Source organism: Dendrobates tinctorius, unplaced genomic scaffold (assembly GCF_039654945.1).
Source record: "Dendrobates tinctorius isolate UK_male_01 unplaced genomic scaffold, ASM3965494v1 ptg000133l, whole genome shotgun sequence".
NCBI lineage: Eukaryota > Metazoa > Chordata > Amphibia > Anura > Dendrobatidae > Dendrobates > Dendrobates tinctorius.
The window spans coordinates 18,917,531-18,938,462 of NW_027361801.1; the positions used below are offsets into that span (position 1 = coordinate 18,917,531).

General features: G+C 46.7%; 1 protein-coding gene across 2 annotated transcripts in view; it reads right to left on the reverse strand.

Annotated features, from left to right (window-relative positions):
• The window catches only part of PABIR2 (PABIR family member 2), a 41,467-nt gene extending 21,781 nt beyond the window's left edge, over positions 1–19,686 (reverse strand). The window contains exons 1-3 of one of the 2 annotated variants that reach the window (XM_073543521.1): positions 19,283–19,686; positions 13,091–13,169; positions 8,801–8,857 (exon numbers count right to left, since the gene is read on the reverse strand). In XM_073543521.1, coding sequence (XP_073399622.1) covers positions 8,801–8,857; positions 13,091–13,169; positions 19,283–19,377 — 231 coding nt within the window. In that variant the 5' untranslated portion in view covers positions 19,378–19,686. The remainder of the gene's footprint in view (positions 1–8,800; positions 8,858–13,090; positions 13,170–19,282) is intronic. The other variant, XM_073543520.1, reaches the window with a different exon arrangement.
• Positions 19,687–20,932: the final 1,246 nt, after the last annotated feature.

Sequence of the window (20,932 nt, forward strand, 5' to 3'; positions counted from 1 at the left end):
CCTGTGACCACCCGGAGACCAGCTCGAGCTGCGGAGGCAGAATCACACTCAGAGGAGGCCCAGGTAAGACATCCCAGCCCTGCACGTATTCCCATAGCCAGACATTTCTTGGGCCACTCCAGATGAATTTAAGAGGGAGTTACTTGAGGATCCTTCATTAGAGGGATATCGTGTGAAGGCACAGGAGAGGAGAGGGGTACTGGAAGGGGAACAGTTTGTATGGAAGCAGGGATTCCTCTACCGGATCACGGAGAGGCACCACACAGGGCCGAGCCCCACTATAAAACAACAGCTGGTAGTTCCCAAGAAGTATAGGCAGGAGCTACTGTGAATCTCTCATGATATACCCTTGGCCGGGCACTTCGGCGTCAGTCGCACCAGGCATCGTCTGACACAAAACTTCTTTTGGCCGGGGGTAACCTATGATGTTCGTCAGTACTGCCAGACCTGTGACAGTTGCCAGCGCATTGGCAAGAGGGGGGGGGGGGAAAATCGATGCAAGGCCAAATTACGCCCCCTCCCCATTGTGGAGGAACCATTTAGCCGAGCAGCGGTCGATCTGATAGGGCCGTTAGCCAAACCCAGTCCGTCCGGGAAAAAGTATATATTGACAGTGGTAGATTATGCCACACGGTATCCAGAGGCGGTTGCGTTACCTAACGTACTGGCAGAGACTGTGGCGGCCGCCCTGCTCAAGGTTTTCTCACGGGTTGGATTTCCCCGGGAGATTATCTTGGACCAGGGTACCCAATTTACAGCAGAGGTGACCAACCAACTGTGGAAGCTGTGCGGCGTAAAGTCCATTAGAAGCGCCAAGTACCACCCGCAAACCAATGGGTTGTGTGAACGCTTTAACGGGACATTAAAACAGCTCATTGGGACTTTTACCAGGACCTACAGGGACTGGGAGAAATTCTTGCCACACCTCCTGTTTGCCTATCGGGAGGTGCCCCAAGAATCCACGGGGTTCTCCCCGTTCGAGCTGGTATACAGGAGACGGGTAAGGGGACCCCTAGACTTAGTGCTGGAACACTGGGAAGGGGAGGGCCTCATAGAAGGGGTACCTATTGTACCCTATGTGCTGGAATTCCGGGACCGCCTACAGGAGCTGACTCAGGCTGTACGTGAGAACTTGCAGGCGACCCAGCGGTGCCAGCACATATGGTACGATTGGAGGGCCAGAGAGCGCACTTTGGAAATAGGACAGAAGGTCCTGGTGTTAAAAGCCCACTAAGCAGAATAAGTTTCAAGCTGCATGGCAGGAGCCCTACCAAGTAGTGGGGAAAATAGCCGACACAACCTATAATGTCGCCGATTGTGACGACCCCAGGGTTATCTGCATGTTCCACGTGAATATGCGGAAGCCCTACCGGGAGCGCCCTGAAGAGGTAGTGGCCATCTCTGCACCTGAAGCAGAGGATTTAGCCGGACTTCCCTTGCCGGATGTCTTAGGGGAAAGGACTCAGTCTAAAACATGGGACCAGGTACACTTGGGTGAAGACCTAGGCCCCCGGGAGAGACAGCAGGCGGAGGCGTTGTTGAGGCTGCAACAGAGGATGTTTTCAGAGAGACCGGAGTACACTCGCCTGGCACAACACAAGGTTGAGACCCAGGATCAGACCCCCCTGCGACAAAACCCCTTCCGCATCCCTGAGTCTGTACGAGAGGGGATGCGACAAGAGATACAAGAAATGTTGCGTTTAGGGGTCATTGAAGAGTCAGATAGTCCCTGGGCATCCCCCGTAGTTAGTGCCCAAGAAGGATGGGACTACACGGTTTTGTGTAGACTATCGTAAGCTCAATGAGAAAACAGTGACGGATGCATACCCCATGCCGTGTGTGGATGAGTTGCTAGACAGGCTGGCGGGGGCAAAGTATTTGACCACCATTGATCTATGCAAAGGCTGCTGGCAGATTCCCCTTAGTCCTGAAGCTATTCCCAAGTCGGCATTTGTCACCCCGTTCGGCTTATTCCAGTTTCGAGTTATGCCATTCGAGATGAAGAATGCCCCGGCGACCTTCCAAAGGCTGGCTGACCGGCTTCTGGATGGTCTCCAGGACTATGCTTGTTCCTACCTGGACGACATCGCCATCTACAGTGCGACATGGGAAGAGCATCTAAATCACCTAGAGACAGTATTGGCAGGATCCACCAGGCCGGAATCACCCTGGAACCCAAACAAGTGTCACGTGGGCAAAGCAGAGGTTCAGTATTTAGGGCATTGGGTGGGCAGTGGGAAACAACGACCAGAACCAGCCAAGATTGAGGCCATAGCCAAATGGCCCATCCCACGCACTAAAACCCAGGTCATGGAGTTTCTAGGGACAGCAGGGTATTACAGGAAATTTGTTCCCAATTACAGCAGCGTAGCCAAGTCCCTCACTGATTTGACCCGTAAGAACCAACCCCGCCAGGTAACCTGGACCTCAGGGTGTGAGGAAGCCTTCCGCCACCTAAAGGACGCCCTCACCAATACCCCTGTATTGGCCGCACCCGATCCAACTAAACGTTTCCTGGTTCACACAGACGCTTCTATGTTTGGATTGGGGGCAGTACTGAGCCAAGTCGGGCCGGGCGGCCAAGAACACCCGGTAGCTTACCTGAGTCGGAAACTACTGCCCCGTGAAGTAAGCTATGTGGCCATCGAGAAGGAGTGCCTGGCCGTAGTATGGGCACTCAAGAAGTTGCAACCATATTTGTATGGACGACAGTTTTCCCTCCTAACGGACCATAATCCCCTAGTCTGGCTTAATCGGGTCTCCTGAGAACGCCAGATTGCTGCGGTGGAGTTTAGCCCTACAACCTCTGGACTTCACCATCCACCACAGACCCGGCAAACAAAACGGTAACGCCGATGGACTAAGTCGACAAACGGAACTTGTACCAACCCCATAAACTTCGGTCATCCCCAAACCGATCCGTTGAGGATCAGACTGTGTATGCCGATCGCGTCGCTGAAAAGGGGGAGCCGTGTTACGTGTTACAGAACCACTCAGCACCCAGAATATGTTGTGCAGTTATATGGATATATAATAGGTTCTATGTGAGATGCATATCCCTAATGTATCAGCATTCCCCTTTTGTCCGCCCTCCCCCCATCTTTGTAATTTCCACAGTAAACATCGGCAGGCTCCGGCCACCTGCGGCTTTTGTAATGCATGTCTGGCCTGCCGCTTTTCTATTGGCCTGCCCTCTGTATCTGTGTGATATATTCTGTGTCCTGTGAGTAAAGTGTTGTCAGACTGGAAATACATGGAGAAGCAGTGATCTTTTATATGTGCCCATGAAAACAAGGAATTCCAGCCAGCGTCATTCATTCAGACTCCAGCCAACGCAGAGCGGACCTCCGAAAACACGGGGTGATACTGAAAGAGGTACCCCAGCTTGGAAGACCCCGTTACACGTACCATCCTCCTTTACACTCAGTGACGCTCTGACAGCTCCGTCACTGTGGCTGCCTTAGGCCTATACACCAACAGTAATTTTACCGGTCAAACGTCGTTCCAATACGGTGTTCCACATCCGGAACCTCGTCTACACTGCGGTACTTCGTGTCAGGACCACCCCCCTGGTCTTTCTTTCTCCTCAGTCCCCTGGTTAGGTTTTCCTCACAGTGCACCAACTTTCACAGTCTTCTTGCCACTTCAGCTCCCCCTGGGGACTGAAACTTTCTGGAACCCTCCTGTCAAATTTATAGCTTTCCCGGTTCCCTGTAACCCCGCCCCCCATGACCAACGGTTTCTTAGCCCTAAGCTGATGTCAAGTCCTATGCTTACACTCCTCCCTGCCCTCTAATGGTCAACGCAAGGTACTGCACGTCACCTACACTTTCCTAGCCGTTTTCCCTTCTGAAATCTACCCAGTCAGTCCATCCGGTCACCTTCCCTACAACGTACTGAATGGCACCTGGGGATTACCTGGATCTCATCGTCGCAATGTAGGCTCAGGATGGCTATGAAGAGACAACTGATTGCTCGACTAGGCAGGTAGAACAAAGACTACTGGATTACTTTTGAGATCAAAGGGAAGATAAACCCATCATGCAGGGATGAGGGTGGATATGGAAAAAAATAGTCCAGCCAGACTTAGAAAAGAGAGATTAGTCTGTGCTATATTTTACAATGCTGGTGTTGTGGATAAACCATTAATACCCGAACATTTCTGTTTTGTATGGTTTGATTGACAATATGGGTAAAAAGGATGACTAATGGTAAATTACGGTGTAAGAGAAATCTTATGGAGAAGAGTTATATAAGCTGTCTACATGGGGGGGTGGGAGGGGATGTTCAATTTGTAAATCTATTGTTTGTGGAAGATTTACTGTATATTCTGTATTTTGAATTCTGATAAATAAAAATCTATTTGATCAGAAAAAAAAAAAAAAAAAAGAAAAGATTAGTCGAGCAAGGGAAGTCCATGCAAAACATGGACTATGTCAACTGTAAGGAAAGTTGGCTCTAGGTAGATAAAATAGACCCCAGAAGACAACTAGGCTGACGAAAGGCAGGTCAATCCGTATGACGATGTAAACGACTAAATCCATCCTGGACCCTCTGGAGCAGGGAGGGAATTGCGGAGAGTAGACCCGCTTACCTAAGTCTAAGACAACACGCCCGAGGATAACAGGGAAAAGATACAATTCTAGCTGAAGGAAGAAACACATTATCACCAGACTCATCCTTGGATCCCAGACTGGAGCAGCTTTCTACCCTGGTCGATGCTTGCGCAGAGTCAGATTCCACTCCTGTCTGAGGTGGGATACATTTTCCAGTCACGGTCAGAAGTCACCTGTCTGAGCTGCTGGAGGCTTTACCCGGCGTCTGTAAGAAAGAATAAGTAAGGGTACTGTCACACTTAGCGATGTACCAGCGATCCCGACCAGCGATATGACGCGGTCAGGATCGCTGGTGCATCGCTAAGTGGTCGCTAGTGAGCTGCCACATAGGCAGATCTCACCAGCGACATCGCTGGGGACGGGGGTCGCTACTTACCTGTCACACCAGGCGATCCTGCGTCCTCCCGCCCGGCTCCACGCGTCGCTCGTCATCACAGCATGAAGCGCCGCAGGAAGCTGACGAAGAGAAACAGTCCAGCCTGTTCTTGCGCGATCAGCGATAACCAGCGGGGGAGCCGGTCGTAGGTAAGTATCAGACACAGCGATATCACTAGCAATATCGCTATAACGTCACTAGTTATAGGCGATCTTGCTAGCGATATCTCTTAGTGTGACAGGCCCTTAACTTCTGACAGATAAGGAGCTTAGGCATTGTGGTAGCTCGAAGGCCCTTAGGACAGACTAGAACTTATAAACTACTATTGGCCAAACATTAAAGATAGACGTAACACCTGCAGTAAAGATAGCCTGCGGACAGTACTGTAAACTGATCAGGTGTGGCAAAAAACTCCTGTGGGGCAACTCGCACATAGGGTCCAGAGCATGCCGCAGTAAAACCGCGACCATCCGTACCTGACACTAGAGTGTCTGACCCACCTGAGGGTGGAGAATCCAGTTATGTTGCTACCGAGATCCGCTCTGTGGTACAGAGATCCGCTCCATTTGGACATGGTAGTGCTTACGTTTAACTGTTAACAAACCACAGATGTTATTAACAATGAAATATGCATCTGAAAGGTGTGTTTGACTAAGCCTGGACGCGGCCTGTAACCGCAGCTGCAGCCCGTCAGGAGCAATAAATGCCGGCACCTCACCATGAGTGGTGATTAGACGGGAGCTTGGGCAAAAGCTGCAAAAGACCCAGATGAACGCGAAAGAGGACACTCCTGAGTCACCTGAAAATGGGACAGTAGAGTCGGACAGGTGTAGTAGATGGACCTCGGGTACGTTTGAGTCACCAGAAAGACGGCATGTATTGACTAAACATGTCTGATAGAGGACTATTCAAGTGCTCGATAAGGGATAGAATACTGCTGCAATAGAACGTGAGGAACCTGAAGGCGAGAGCGTCTAACTCACCTGAATACGGTACAGAACACCAGTACCACTGCAGCAGTCAACCCCAGACACGTCTCCACAGTAATACGGCCGTTTGAACTACTGTACCTGGAAGGTGGTGCTTCTGAAGCCTGTATAGCGGATATAGCACAGCTGCCATCGGCTCCAAGTATCCTGTGAACAAGTCAGCGAGAGAACCCGGAGAAGGGTATAGGAGACAGCCCTTTCTGTGTTGTGGTGCAGTCTAGGCCTGGATACCTGACGACATTAGGTAGAATAACGGCTTCTGTGTTGCGGTCAAGGACTGGGTATCTGACGGCATTAGGCAGAATAACGGCTTCTGTGTAGCGGTCTAGGTCTGAATGCCTGACGGCATTAGGCAGAATAACGGCTTCTGTGTTGCGGTCTAGGTCTGGATACCTGACATTAGGTAGAATAACGGCTTCACGTGTAGTAAGCCGTACTACGAAGACTGTAGTAAAGTAGATTCTGACCAGTCAATTCTTCTGACGGTAGAACATTAGGCCTGGGATCAGAAAGAGACTAACTGTACTCTCTGTTGTGTGCTATGGTTCCAACCTCTGGACCTGCGAGTTGTGGTCAGCTTCTCAATCCACGGAACCACAGTAGACAATTGCCAGGTAACACGAACTTCTATCCAGCTGGAAGGCCGGCCCAAACACTGCAGACGTGAAGAGATAGAAGCCGCACATTATTCTGCTTAGAGCAGTATGAATCCAGCGTCCGGAGGAGGCTGCAGAAAAAAAAGGAAGGGCGAGTGCCTGTGAGCAGTAGATATGGGAGCAGATGCTATGCCATGGCTCCAGCACCTTTATGTGTGAAGCAATGGTTGAGTGTTGCTCTGCTGAAAACAAGGCACATATCTGCAATGGCCGAAAACACAACAGCCATGTGACAAAATCAGATCTCCGATGAAAAAACGTGCGAGTGAAACCTCCTACCAGGCCAACGCCATGCAGCAAATACAGAAGACAGCAGCGTGGCTCTCCAAGCCTCTGTTTGCTATGCCAGACATACTGATGCACTAGAGACTGTGCGGCAGAAGATTACAATTACGCCAGGAAAATACACGATTATAGAGTACTATTAAGTCAGTGACTGTACAGTTCTAGAGTACAATTACTTTAGAGACTGTACGGCTCCAGAAAACCATTACGTTAGTGACTGTACTGCTCCAGGGACTGTACGACTATAGCGCATTTCACATGAGATGCAATAGCTAAGATGGATCCTCTGCTCCGTCACTGGACCTGCAGAAAGTGTGGCCCTGCTTAATTTTACTATGAGGGGCTTATACTCCGCATTGTATCTGATTCGGCTGAGGGGAGATAGGCAGGAAACAGCTGGTCCTGTCCGGTGAAGGCACTAGCCGTGTCCCACGCTGGGAGAATACGACCGCTGTGGTGGATGCCGACGCAGGGAGAATGCCAAGGTCCAGGAAGACATCTCATTTTGCAAGTGAGAGAAGAGGAGCAAAACTGAGCGGTGACGAGGACCGCGCTGCCCGCAGGCAGGACAGAGTCATTACCGGTGTGCTCACACCAATATGGCCGCTCAGGGCCCCCACCTACCCGCCTTAGAAAAGGGCGCGCTGTGCACAACTCCACTCTGCACAGCCCGAACGGGGGCGGAGCCAACCGTCAGCTCTGGGGACAGGAAGATGGCGGCGAAGGATATTCTCTCTGCACCGCAAGGGAGGCCGGATGGAGGGCGGAGCTTGCGCTTCGCCGACGAAGGGGGGGGGGGGGGCTTTCGGTGCGGAGGCCCGAAAAAATCTGGAGTTATCACCTGGATCCTACCAGAAAGGTAGTCTGGTGCAGGGGGAAGCGGTGGGAGACCTGCCCTGAGGAGAGCAGGCTGCTGCCCACCTTCGCCTATTCTGCAGAATAGGGTACCAGCTGGGGGAAGCCTGAACCACACAGCACTCGGCAAGCAGTGGTGAGGGCTTTGCCGACCTCGGCAGGGAATGAGCTCCCCACATGTGCGGCAGGAGCGGCCATGGAGAGGGGAGGACTCGGTCCGATATAAGCCGGGCCTAGACTACTGGAGCCTAGGGGGTTTCCTCTTCTTTACCTATCTTCTTATGCAATGTTAACCTCTTCTCCATGTGGTGTCAGACGTCCAGAAACATGTTGCAGGACGTCACATCTCGTCCAACTAACAGGCTCTGGTGGGCGAATAGGTGGGAGACGAAGGGCCAGGACGAGGTCTGGATCACCTAAGCACGCTTCTTTGCTAGGGGGTTTTGGTCCTGACAGCTAGACGTATGAGGATACGGGGTGGCAGTACACGCCGTACTCATAGTCTGTTTGTGGGAGTACTGTTGTGACCTTTCACACTGTATCCCTCCTGGTACCTGAAAAGGAACGACACACATTGAGGTAGATAAGGGTCTAATGAAAGACCCGTGTCCACCTCTTACTGACACTAAGCTAAACTGGACATGCAACTTCCTGTCGGCAGGGTGAACACTGCGGAGGAGCTAACTTTTTTTTCTTCATAGTGTCAGCCTCCTAGTGGCAGCAGCATATACCCATAGTTTCCTGTGTCCCCCAAAGAAGCGATAGAGAAATAGGCGGAGCTACCCGGAGGAGGCGCGGCGGGGCTTCACAGAGGAAGTCAGCAGCCCTCTGTCCGCAAATGGGAAACCAGCCTAAATGATTAGGAACATGTCTGCACAACTTTTTTTTGGGGTGAGTGAGGGGAGATTGTTTTAAATTGGGGGAAGTAGAGCACTTGTCTATCTCAGTCAGGCCCACAGACAATGAAAAATGCACAGATGTAAGAAAAATATCTTTTCTACTTTGAATTAATGGTAAAATTACCTGTTTCAGCTGATGAAGTCTGCTGATTGGAATGCGTACAGGAGAGGATGACGGCACCTGAGAGGAGAGAATTATCAATAGATTTTAGCGAAATATCGCACAACCCTTGAAAGCACGACTCTGCATTTCACCATCAGTTAGGTATCAGTAATGTATATCCTGTGTGTGTGTGTGTGTAGCAAAGTATTTACTTATCACCATCTTTTGCCTCTTCTGGATCAAGCAACATCAGTTGTGACTAGCTGTTCACTCCAGTGCTGGGAGGACCAGAAGTCACTTTTCAATGTAAGTCAATGAGACAAAACAAAGCTCTCAGACACATTAAGAGAGGAAGCAACAGTGAGTAGCAATATCCGGCCAGTGATAACTGAGGTTACAAGATGGCGGAGAGGGACAGAATTATCACGGGAAACTGTAGAAGACAGTAACCAGTAAGTATTTTGCTCACACATAGAACATACATTAATGATACCTAACCGATGGGGATATTAATTTATAAATAAGTACAAAAAAAAAAAAAAAAAAAGCCTGGAATGGGACTTAAGTGGGCGTGGTTGTCTTCCCCCAAAATAACCAATGTCATGGAGGTCTTAAGTACAATAAAATATGCTAATTGTCTCTTCAGAGAGGAAGAGGAGTAGAACTCTAGTGCCTCCTATTGGAGTTAGCAATTCTAAAGGCGAATATCGACCCTTTAACGAGCCCTGCAATATGACTTTGGATAGAAGCAGAATCAGAATCTCAATTTGCAGACACGGGCCCAGTCTTAGCCTCTCACCTAGCCAAATCAGATCTCATACTTTGCACTGATGAGGGGAAATACCCCGAAACACCGTGTCTGCAAATGTAGATTCTGATTTGGCTTTTATCCCAAGTTATTTTGCAAGGCTCAATAAAGGGTCGATATTGACTTAGGATTGCTACTTCCAATAGTTGGCGCTAGAGTTCAAGTCCTCTTCCTGTCTGAAGAGAATTTGCATATTTAATTTTGAAGAGGAGCACGCGAGGCTTTTAAGTCTCCTCATACTGGCGTGCCAGACCTGGCATGCCACTCTCTACAAGTATAGTAAAATCAAGCATACTCACCTGCAGTAATCCTCATGGATGCAGTTTATTCGCCAGTACCATATGCAATGGAAATTTGCAGAGGTCAGGAATTTACTGAAGTGATCAAATGATAGAAACGGCCCACCATTACAGTCATCTGATTGCAGTAGCCAATCACAGTACCATCCAAGGTTGGTACAGACCACCAAAATGGCAGATGTTGGATCCACCGAAGGGAATACAGCATGCTTGATTTTACTATATTTATCATGTATCAATGTTACCTGTAAGTTGTTTTCTTTTTTTTTTTTGCAGGGGGGGGGGGTGTCAAGCATATTAATCCCTTAACTGTTTTTTTTGCGTTTTCGTTTTTTGCTCCCCTCCTTCCCAGAGCCATAACTTTTATATTTTTCCGTCAATATGGCCACGTGAGGACTTGTTTTTTGCGGGACGAGTTGAACTTTTGAACAACATCATTGGTTTTACAATGTCGTTAACTAGAAAACTGGAAAAAAAATTCCAAATGCAGTGAAATTGCAAAAAAGTGCAATCCCACTCTTGTTTTTTCTTTGGCTTTTTTGCTAGGTTCACTAAATGCTAAAACTGATTATGATTCTCCAGGTCAATAAGAGTTCATAGACACCAGACATGCCTAGGTTCCTTTTTATCTAAGTGGTGAAAAAAAATTCCAAACTTTGTTTAAAAAAAATCCCGTAGCGTCTCCATTTTTTGTGATCTCGGGTTGGTTGGGATCTTATTTTTTGCGCACCGACCTGATGTTTTTAATAATGCCACTTTGGTGCAGATACGATCTTTTGATCACCCGTTATTGCATTTCAAAGCAATGTCGCGCAAACCAAAAAAACATAATTCTGTTGTTTTGACTTTTTTTCTCACTACGCCCTTTAGCGATCAGGTTAATCCTTTTTCTATTGATAGATCGGGTGATTCTGAATGTGGCGATACCAAATATGTGTATGTTTGATTTTATTTTTATTGTTTTATTTTGAATGGGGCGAAAGGGGGGTGGATTTGAACTTTTATATTTTTTTTTACATTTTTAAAAACATTTTTTTTTTTTTTTAAACTTTTGGCATGCTTCAAAAGTCTCCAAGTCAATAGTCTCCATGGGAGACTAGAAGTTGCCACAACCCGAACGGCTCTGCTACATATAGTTGATGATCAGATCACCTCTATGTAGTATAATTACTCTCTTGCTATGAGCGCCGACCACTGGGTGGCGCTCACAGAAATCTGGCACCGACAACCATAGAGGCCTCCAGGAGAACTCCGGTTGTCATGCCGACACATCGGTGACCCGCGGTCACGTGACGCGGGTCACCGGTGTGTGCGTATTTCTGGCGCGATTGCTAGAAGTGCTTGTTAAATGCCGCCGTCAGAGTTTGACAGCGACATTTAACTGGTTAATAGCCGTGGGTGGATCGCAATTCCACCCGCGGATAATGAGGGCACATGTCAGCTGTTCAAAACAGCTGATATGTCCCGGGAAATATGTGGGCTCACCACCGGAGCCCACATCAAAGGGAGGGAGTCCGACGTCGGTGTACTATTATGTCGGAAAGTGGTTAAAGCAGCGATATAACTTTGCAGGTTCTGCAATTGGGTGTCTCATTTGCTGTGACAAAGGGATGAAATCACAGGTAGTAATGGTCATTAGCTGCGGTGCTGGCTTGGAAAGAGTCCAATTTAAAAAAACAAAAAAAAAAAAAACTTTCCATCACCCTTGGGCCATTAAAAAGAGGATTAACCCAGTGGCCATTTTCTGTGGGGTTTTTTTGTTTAGCTTTTTTATTCCCCTTCTTCCAAGAGCCACAACTTTTTTTATTTTTCTATCAATATGGTGGATGAGGGCTTGTTTTCTGTGGGACGAGTTGTACTTTGGAAAGACACCATTTTATCATGTGATGCGCCCTGGAAAGCGGGAAAAAATTCCAAAAAAAAAAGTGCAATTTTACAATTGCAGTTTGTTTTTTTTAGCGTGTTCACTATACTGTAAAACTGACTTGGCATCTGATTCTCAAGGTCAGTAACCCCTTTCTGACGTCTAACGTAATGGTCCGTCCATGTGACCTGGGCCTGTCTTACTATGGACGGATCATTAAGTCATAGCGATCGGCTTCGCACACAAGTGGTGTGCGGCCGATTGTGGCCGGGTGTCAGCCGATTCTCACAGCTGACAACCGGCACTAAGTGCCAGGAGCGGGCACAGAATCACCGGGATCCATGGAAACGTTCCAGAGTTATTACCTCATAAAGGGACAGTGGTCAGAATTGTAAAAACTGGCCTGGTCATTAACATGCAAACCACCCTGGGGGTAAAGGGGTTAAGAGTATGCAGATACCAAATATGTACGTACATACACTTTTTTTTTTTTTTTTTTTTTTTTAAGTAAAGTGGTGGGGAAAAAAAAAAAATTCCAAGACCTGTAACGTTTTCATTTTTCAGGATATGGAGCTGCGCCAGGCATTTACAGACTGGATTAATTTTATATTTCGACAGATCAACTTTTATGGAAGCAGAAATACCAGATATATGGGTTTTTTTTTAATGGTGCAAAAAGGGGGTGATTTGAAATTATTTTTTTTACCATATGTTTAAAAAAATATATTTATTTTTTACTGTATTTAATATCCCCTCAGGAGACTTGAAGTTGCGATCGCTTGTGCTATACACGGCAGTGCCTCAGCACTGTTATGAAAATTGAAAATTACGATCACCTAAAAGCTGACTTTCACAGCAGCCATCGGCACCCCACAATCAAGTCAGAGATTGACAGCGAGATTTTACAGGTTAACTGCTGCATCCCCAGCTAGGAACAAAGTTGTTTACAAATTTTGGCAAAGTATTAATGATTTTCTCCAGCCCATTTTTTTTGTGAAATTATGTCCAATCTGCCTATTTTTTTTTTTTTTCAGTTTTTTGTGTTGTTCCAATACACACAAAGGAAACAAACATGTGCAATTGCAATCATTTTCTGGGAGAAATACTTCATTTACTGGAATAATTTCAAGGGAGCCAACACTTTCGGACATGACTATGTCATTAAGGGGTTAAATAGTGGACAACCATTGCAAGATTTCTTGTATCTACATTCCATAAAGGCCCCAATTTATTAAGACTGAAGAATTGCACACCAGGTGCTCCAACATCCATCCAAAAGCTTCAGAAAGTAACACACAAGGTCAGCAATGGTTAGGTTACAGATAACACCACGCTCTTACCACGGTCTGGCGGTTCACCACAGTAGTGCTGTTTCTGCGAGCACGGGCTACATACGGTTGAAATATTTGGGAGTGATCACTGTGGAAAGCGGAACAAAAAAGGCACAATGTAAATAATCATGTACATGATCAGCCATCTGTAGAGCTATACTATTAGTCTCTTATCCACAAAGTAGATCTAAAGCCGTCTTCATTAGTTCGGTAGAACTGTGCCGACTTCTGACGTTAAAGGGGTTGTCCAGGTTTGGCATAAAAGCCTGCAGTCACTCTATGCACACTGTGCTCTGTCAGAATTCTCTAGTGCAGGTAGTGGGTGGTTAGGGACCACAAGTATGCTAACTGCACACTCCTGGTCACATAACAACTAGACGTGTCCAACTTCACTTAATTCACTTGTATTGAGGGAGGCTGTGAATGTCAGTCAGAATGTGGCAGGGACCCTGCATATCACATAATTGCAGTCACATAACTGTTTTCTCCCAGTGCTGGAGAATCTTGACAGCGCACCCCGTGTGTGATGTCAGGAACCACAAGTCTGCAGTCTCATTCAGTGACTGCAGACTTTCATGTCAAACCTGGACCACCCCTTTACCTCCAAGGGTGGTTTGCACGTTCATAACCTGGCCAATTTTTACAATTCTGACCACTGTCCCTTTATAATAATAATAATAATAATAATAATAATAATAAATTTTATTTTTATAGTGCCGACATATTCCGCAGCACTTTACATTTCGGAGGGGATTTGTACAGACAATAGACATTACAGCATAACAATAATCACATACAGTAGATTATAACAAATACCAAGAGGAGTGAGGGCCCTGCTCGCAAGCTTACAGTCTATGAGGAAAGAGGTAGACACGAAAGGTGGGTGGTAACAATTGCCCTGATTGTATGGACCAGCCATAATGTTAAGTGTGTAACAGTACAGACACAGAGGGCTAATGGATGCATAAAGCATGTGGGAACATGATGCTGGGAACCTGGTTATGGTAAAATTTTTGGCTCTGCCACACAGGGATAGGTTAGGTTAATGTGTTGAGGCGATAGGCCAGTCTGAATAAATGCGTTTTCAGGACACGCTTAAAATTGTGGGGATTGGGGACTAATCGTATTGACCTGGGAAGTGCATTCCAAAGAATTGGCGCGGCACGTGTAAAGTCTTGGAGACGGGAGTGGGAGGTTCTGACTATTGAGGATACTAACCTCAGGTCATCAGCAGAACGGAGGGCGCGGGTAGGGTGGTATACTGAAACAAGGGAGGAGATGTAGGGTGGTGCTGAGCCATGGAGGGCTTTGTGGGTGAGGGTAATAAGTTTATACTGAATTCTGGAGTGGATGGGTAGCCAGTGTAATGACTGGCACAAGGTAGAGGCATCGGTGTAACGATTGGTGAGGAATATGATCCTGGCTGCAGCATTCAAGACAGATTGGAGAGGGGAGAGTTTGGTAAGAGGGAGACCGATTAGAAGAGAGTTACAATAGTCGAGACGAGAATGAATAAGAGAAACAGTAAGAGTTTTTGCAGAGTCAAAAGTAAGAAAAGGTCGAATTCTAGAAATGTTTTTGAGGTGCAGATGACAAGAGCGAGCCAGTGATCGAATGTGGGGGGCAAAGGAAAGCTCGGAATCAAGTATGACCCCAAGACAGCGGGCATGTTGCTGGGGAGTAATAGTGGAACCACAGACGGAAATGGCAATGTCGGGTGTAGGTACATTAGTAGCGGGAGGAAACACAAGGAGTTCAGTCTTTGACAGGTTCAGTTTCAGATATAGTGAGGACATGATATTAGACACAGCGTTTAGACAATCGCCAGTGTTTTCTAGAAAGGCTGGCGTGATGTCAGGAGAAGAAGCGTATAATTGGGTGTCATCAGCATAGAGATGGTACTGGAAACCAAATCTACTGATTGTTTGACCAATAGGGGCAGTGTACAAGGAGAAGAGGAGGGGGCCTAGAACCGATCCTTGAGGAACCCCAACAGTAAGGGGAAGGTGAGAGGAGGAGGAACCGGCAAAAGAAACAGTGAAGGAGCGGTCGGAGAGATAGGAGGAGAACCAGGAGAGAACGGTGTCCTTGAGGCCAATGGAATGGAGCATAGTGAGGAGGAGCTGATGATCCACAGTGTCGAATGCTGCAGAGAGATCCAAGAGAATTAGCATGGAGTAATGACCATTTGATTTAGCTGTTAGCAGATCATTAGACCTTTATGAGGTTATAACTCTGGAACGCTTCCATGGATCCCAGTGATTCCCAGTGATTCTGACATAGTTTTCTCGTGACATATTGTACTTCATGTTAGTAGTAAAATTTCATTCATATAACTTGCGTTTGTGAAAAAAACATGGAAATTGGTGAAAATTTTGCAATTTTCCAACTTATTTTTCTGCCCTTAAATCACAGAGATATGGCACACAAAATACTTAATAAGTAACATTTCCCACATGTCTACTTTCCTTTGGAAACAAAATTTATTCTTGTTAGGAAGTTATAAGTGTTAAAAGTTGACCAACGATTTCTAATTTTGACACTATTTTATTTTTTGGGACCACATCACATTTGAAGTCACTTTGAGGGGTCTATATGATAGAAAATACCCAAAAGTGACAACATTCTGAAAACTGCACTCCTGACGGTGACTCAAAACCACATTCAAGAAGTTTATTAACCCTTCAGGTGATTCATTTTTTGAATGTTTAAAAAAAATGAACATTTAACTTTTTTTTTTTTTTTTACAAAAAAATTACTTCAGGTCCAATTTTTTTTTATTTTACCAAGGGTAACAGGAGAAATTGGACTGCAAAAGTTATTGTGCAATTTGTTCTGAGTACACTGATACCTGATATGGGGGGGGGACCACTGTTTCGGCACATGGCAGAAGGGAAAGAGCGCCGTTTGACTTTTTCAATGCAAAATTAACTGGAATGAAGATCGGACGCCATGTCATGTTTGGAGAGCTCCTGATGTGCCTAAACAGTGGAAACCCCTCACAAGTGACACCATTTTGGAAACTAGACCCCCTAAGGAACTTATCTAGATGTGTGGTGAGAACTTTGAACCCCCAAGGGCTTCACAGAAGTTTATAACATACAGCCGTACAATTAAAAAATCATTTTTTCCACAAAAATGATCTTTTCGCCCCCAATTGTTATTTTCCCAAGGGTAACAGGACCCCAAAAGTTATTGCGCAATTTGTTCTGAGAATGCTGATACCCCACATGTGGGGGTAAACCACTGTTTGGACACATGGCAGCGCTTGGAAGGGAAGGAGCACCGTTTGACGCAAATTGGCTGGAATTGAGATCGGGCACCATGTCACGTTTGGCGAACCCCTGATGTGCCTAAACAGTCGAAACCCCCCACAAGTGACCCCATTTTGGAAACTAGACCCCCCCCCACCAAGGAACTTATCTAGATGTGTGGTGAACACTTTGAACCCCAAGTGCTTCACAGAAGTTTATAACGTAGAGCCATAAAAAAAAATCATTTTTTTCCACAAAAATTATATTTGTGCCCCCAATTTTTTACTTTCCCAAGAGTAACAGGAGAAATTGGACCCCAAAAGTTGTTGTGCAATTAGTCCTGAGTAGGCTGATACCCAAATGTGGAGGTAAACCACTGTGTGGGTGCATGGCAGAGCTTGGAAGCGAAGGAGCACCGTTTGACATTTTCAACGCAGAATTGGCTGGAATTGAGATCTGACGCCATGTTGCGTTTGGAGAGCCCCTGATGTGCCCAAACAGTGGAAACCCCCAATTCTAAGTCCAACCTTAACCCCAACACACCCTTAACCCTATCCCTAATGGGAAAATGGAAATAAATACTTTTTTTTTAATTTTCTTATTTTTCCTTAACTAAGGGGGTGATAAAGGGGGGTTTGATTTACTATTTGTGGCGGGTTTTTGTTTGGCAGCTGTCACACACTAAAAGACGCTTTTTATTGTAAAAATAGTTTTTGCGTCACATTTTGAGACCTATAATTTTTCCATATTTTGACCCACAGAATCACGTGAGGTCTTATTTTTTGCGGGACGAGTTGATGTTTTAATTGGTGCCATTTTCGGGCACGTGACTTTTTTTAATCGCTTTTTATTCCGATCTTTGGGACGCAGAATGAACAAAAACATTGTTCCGCGTGTGGTAAAATTGATAAAGCGGTTTTATTCTTCGGGTCTGTACGATTACATCGATACCTCATTTGTATCATTTTTTAATGTTTTGGTGCTTTTATACAATAAAAACAATTTTATATAAAAAAAGAATTATTTTTCCATCGCTTTATTCTGCGAGCTATAACTTTTTTATTTTTTCGCTGATGACGCTGTATGGCGGCTCGTTTCTTGCGGGACAAGATGACGCAATGATAAGATGATCTTTTTGATCACGTGTTATTGCACTTTTTTATTGACGGTATGATGATAAAGCATTGTTTTTTGTTGTTTGTTTTTTTTAAGGGGTTCGCTAAAGGGTTTAACCAGTGGGACAGTTTTATAAGGCGGGTCGTTACAGACGCAGCAATACTAAATGTGTTCTTTTATTGTTTTTGTTATTTACAAAAAAAAAAAAAAAAAAAAAAAAGAATTTATTAGGACAACATCTGCAAGGAGTTTGCATGTTCTCCCCGTGTTTGTGTGGGGTTTCCTCCGGTTTCCTCCCACACTCCAAAGACATACTGAGAGGGAATTTAGATTGTGAGCCCCATTGGGGCAGTGATGAAAATGTGTGCAAACTGTAAAGCGCTGTGAAATATGTTAGCGCTATATAAAGATTATTATTATTACCGTATATACACATACATGCACACAATATACGGCTGCAGACGATTTCTCTGACAAGTTTCTCTCATCTGATCTCAGACTGATTGGACAGAACTCTATTAGTGATGAGCGAGCGTGCTCGGATAAGGTGTTATCATAGCACGCTCATGTCCTAAGGCTATGTGCACACGTAGTTTTAGGTGCTGCAGATTTTTCCTGCGGTTTACTTGCGGATTAGCCCTGCGGGATCACACCTCTATAATGGAGCAGGTGTGAAACCGCTGCGGATTCCGCACAAAGAATTGACATGCTGCGGATTTGAACCCGCGGAAAAATCCTCAGCATGTGCACAGCGTTTTTCAGCTTACCATTGAAAACTATGGTACTGTACAACGCAGCTAAATCTGCTGCGGACCCGCAGAGCCTGAAACGCTGCGGATCCGCAGCAGAATCCGCACCGTGTGCACATGGCCTAATTGAGTATTTTCAGAGTGCTCAGGAAAAAAAAATGCTCGAACCGCCGCTGCATGTCTCAGAGCTGTAACACGTGCAGGGGTTGCTTAAGGCTGTGTACACACATTGCAGATTTGTGTGCAGAATTTTCTGCACGGAATCTGCATCTCTTGGCAGAATCCGCGCTTTTTTTTGCAGACTTTGTGCGTTTTTTGTGCGGATTTCCTGCCGATTGGAATATAATATGATGGAATGGGTGTAAAAACGCATGCGGATCCGCAAATAGAATTGTCATGCTGCTTAAAATAAACCGCTGGGGATTCCATGTGGAATTTTCCACAGCATGTGCACAGCTAGTTTTTTTCCCATTGATTTACATTGTACTGTAAATCACTTGCGGATCTGCAGCAAATCTGCAACGTGTGCGCCCAGCCTTACAAACAGGCAATCCCTGCATGTGTTGCAGCTGTCGAACAGCCATGAGACATGCAGCGGAGGCTTGAGCATTTTTTTTTTTTGAACACTCTGAATTTCCAAAAATACCCGAGTAGGACATGAGCGTGCTATGATAACACCTTATCCAAGCACACTCGCTCATCACTATTCCCCCCCTCTATAATGTAAAGTGCTGCGGAATATGTTGGCGCTATAGAAAGAAAATTATTATTCTCTACTGCTCGCACCCGATTAATCATCACAATTAGATCCATTATCTACAAATGTCATGACTAAATATAACCCAAGCCCCCCCCCCGATTCTCAAAATATACTATCAACTACTGACCCCCAATTAAAGTCCCCCTAACTGCACTAGGAACTCAGACTCTGTCTACACCCAAACTCCCAGTTTACCTCAGTCCCCCCCCTCGCAGCTCCAGCCTCTCTGAGCCCCCCCAGCCTGATTATAATCCCCCAAACTGCACTACATATCCAGACTGTCTACGCCCCCACCCTCCCTCTATGCCCCCGCAGCTCTCACCTCAGCCCGTTAATATGGGGGGCGCTGTTGGACCTCCTCAGGCCTCCGTCCGCTGGAATCTCCACCACGTCCAGCTCCATCTTCTCCTGAGCCATGATGTCGGCGCTGCTCCCGGTCTCCCCGGGGATGTGCGGGTCCCTCTCTCCCTCAATGGCTCATTCCCGCCTCAGGCCGCAATGTCTCCGGGGCTCCCGGTGCTGTGAGCTCAGGGCTCCATGCTGTCAGTGGAGGAAACGATCTGTCCGCCGCTTCCCTGCTCCCAGCTGCTGCCGTGTGTGAGGCCGAGACCCCGGGACACCTCAGGCCCAGTACAATCACCAGAGCCCTGCAAGACACGGCTGCCGCCTGCGCATGCGTAGTAGTGACCGACTCCAGACTGACGGAGTGGAGACTATGTGAGGAGACTGCGCTGTACCGCCCCTCACCTCACAATATACCCCTGTACTGTTTCACTGTACCCCCTCACCTCCCTATATACCCCTGTACTGTTCACACACACTGTACCCCTCACCTCACTATATACCCCTGTACTGTACACTGTACCCCCTCACCTCACTATATACCCCTGTACTGTACACTGTACCCCCTCACCTCACTATATACCCCTGTACTGTTCACACACACTGTACCCCTCACTATATACCCTTGTACTGTACACTGTACCCCCTCACCTCACTATATACCCCTGTACTGTACACTGTACCCCCTCACCTCACTATATACCCCTGTAGTGTACACTGTACCCCCTCACCTCACTATATACCCCTGTACTGTACACTGTACCCCCTCACCTCACTATATACCCCTGAACTGTACACTGTACCCCCTCACCTCACTATATACCCCTGTACTGTACACTGTACCCCCTCACCTCACTATATACCCCTGTAGTGTACACTGTACCCCCTCACCTCACTATATACCCCTGTACTGTACACTGTACCCCCTCACCTCACTATATACCCCTGAACTGTACACTGTACCCCCTCACCTCACTATATACCCCTGTAGTGTACACTGTACCCCCTCACCTCACTATATACCCCTGTACTGTTCACACACACTGTACCCCTCACCTCACTATATACCCCTGTACGGTACACTGTACCCCCTCACCTCACTATATACCCCTGTACGGTACACTGTACCCCCTCACCTCACTATATACCCCTGTACTGTGCCGCCCCTCACCTCACTATATACCCCTGTACTGTACACTGTACCCCCTCACCTCATTATATACCCCTGTACTGTACACTGTACCCCCTCACCTCACTATATACCCCTGTACTGTACACTGTACCCCCTCACCTCACTATATACCCCTGTACTGTTCACACACACTGTACCCCTCACCTCACTATATACCCCTGTACTGTTCACACACACTGTACCCGCATCACCTCACTATATACCCCTGTACGGTACACTGTACCCCCTCACCTCACTATATACCCCTGTACGGTACACTGTACCCCCTTCACCTCACTATATACCCCTGTAGTGTACACTGCACCCCCTCACCTAACTATATACCCCTGTACTGTACACTGTACCCCCTCACCTCACTATATACCCCTGTACTGTACATTGTACCCCTTCACCTCACTATATACCCCTGTACTGTACACTGTACCCCCTCACCTCACT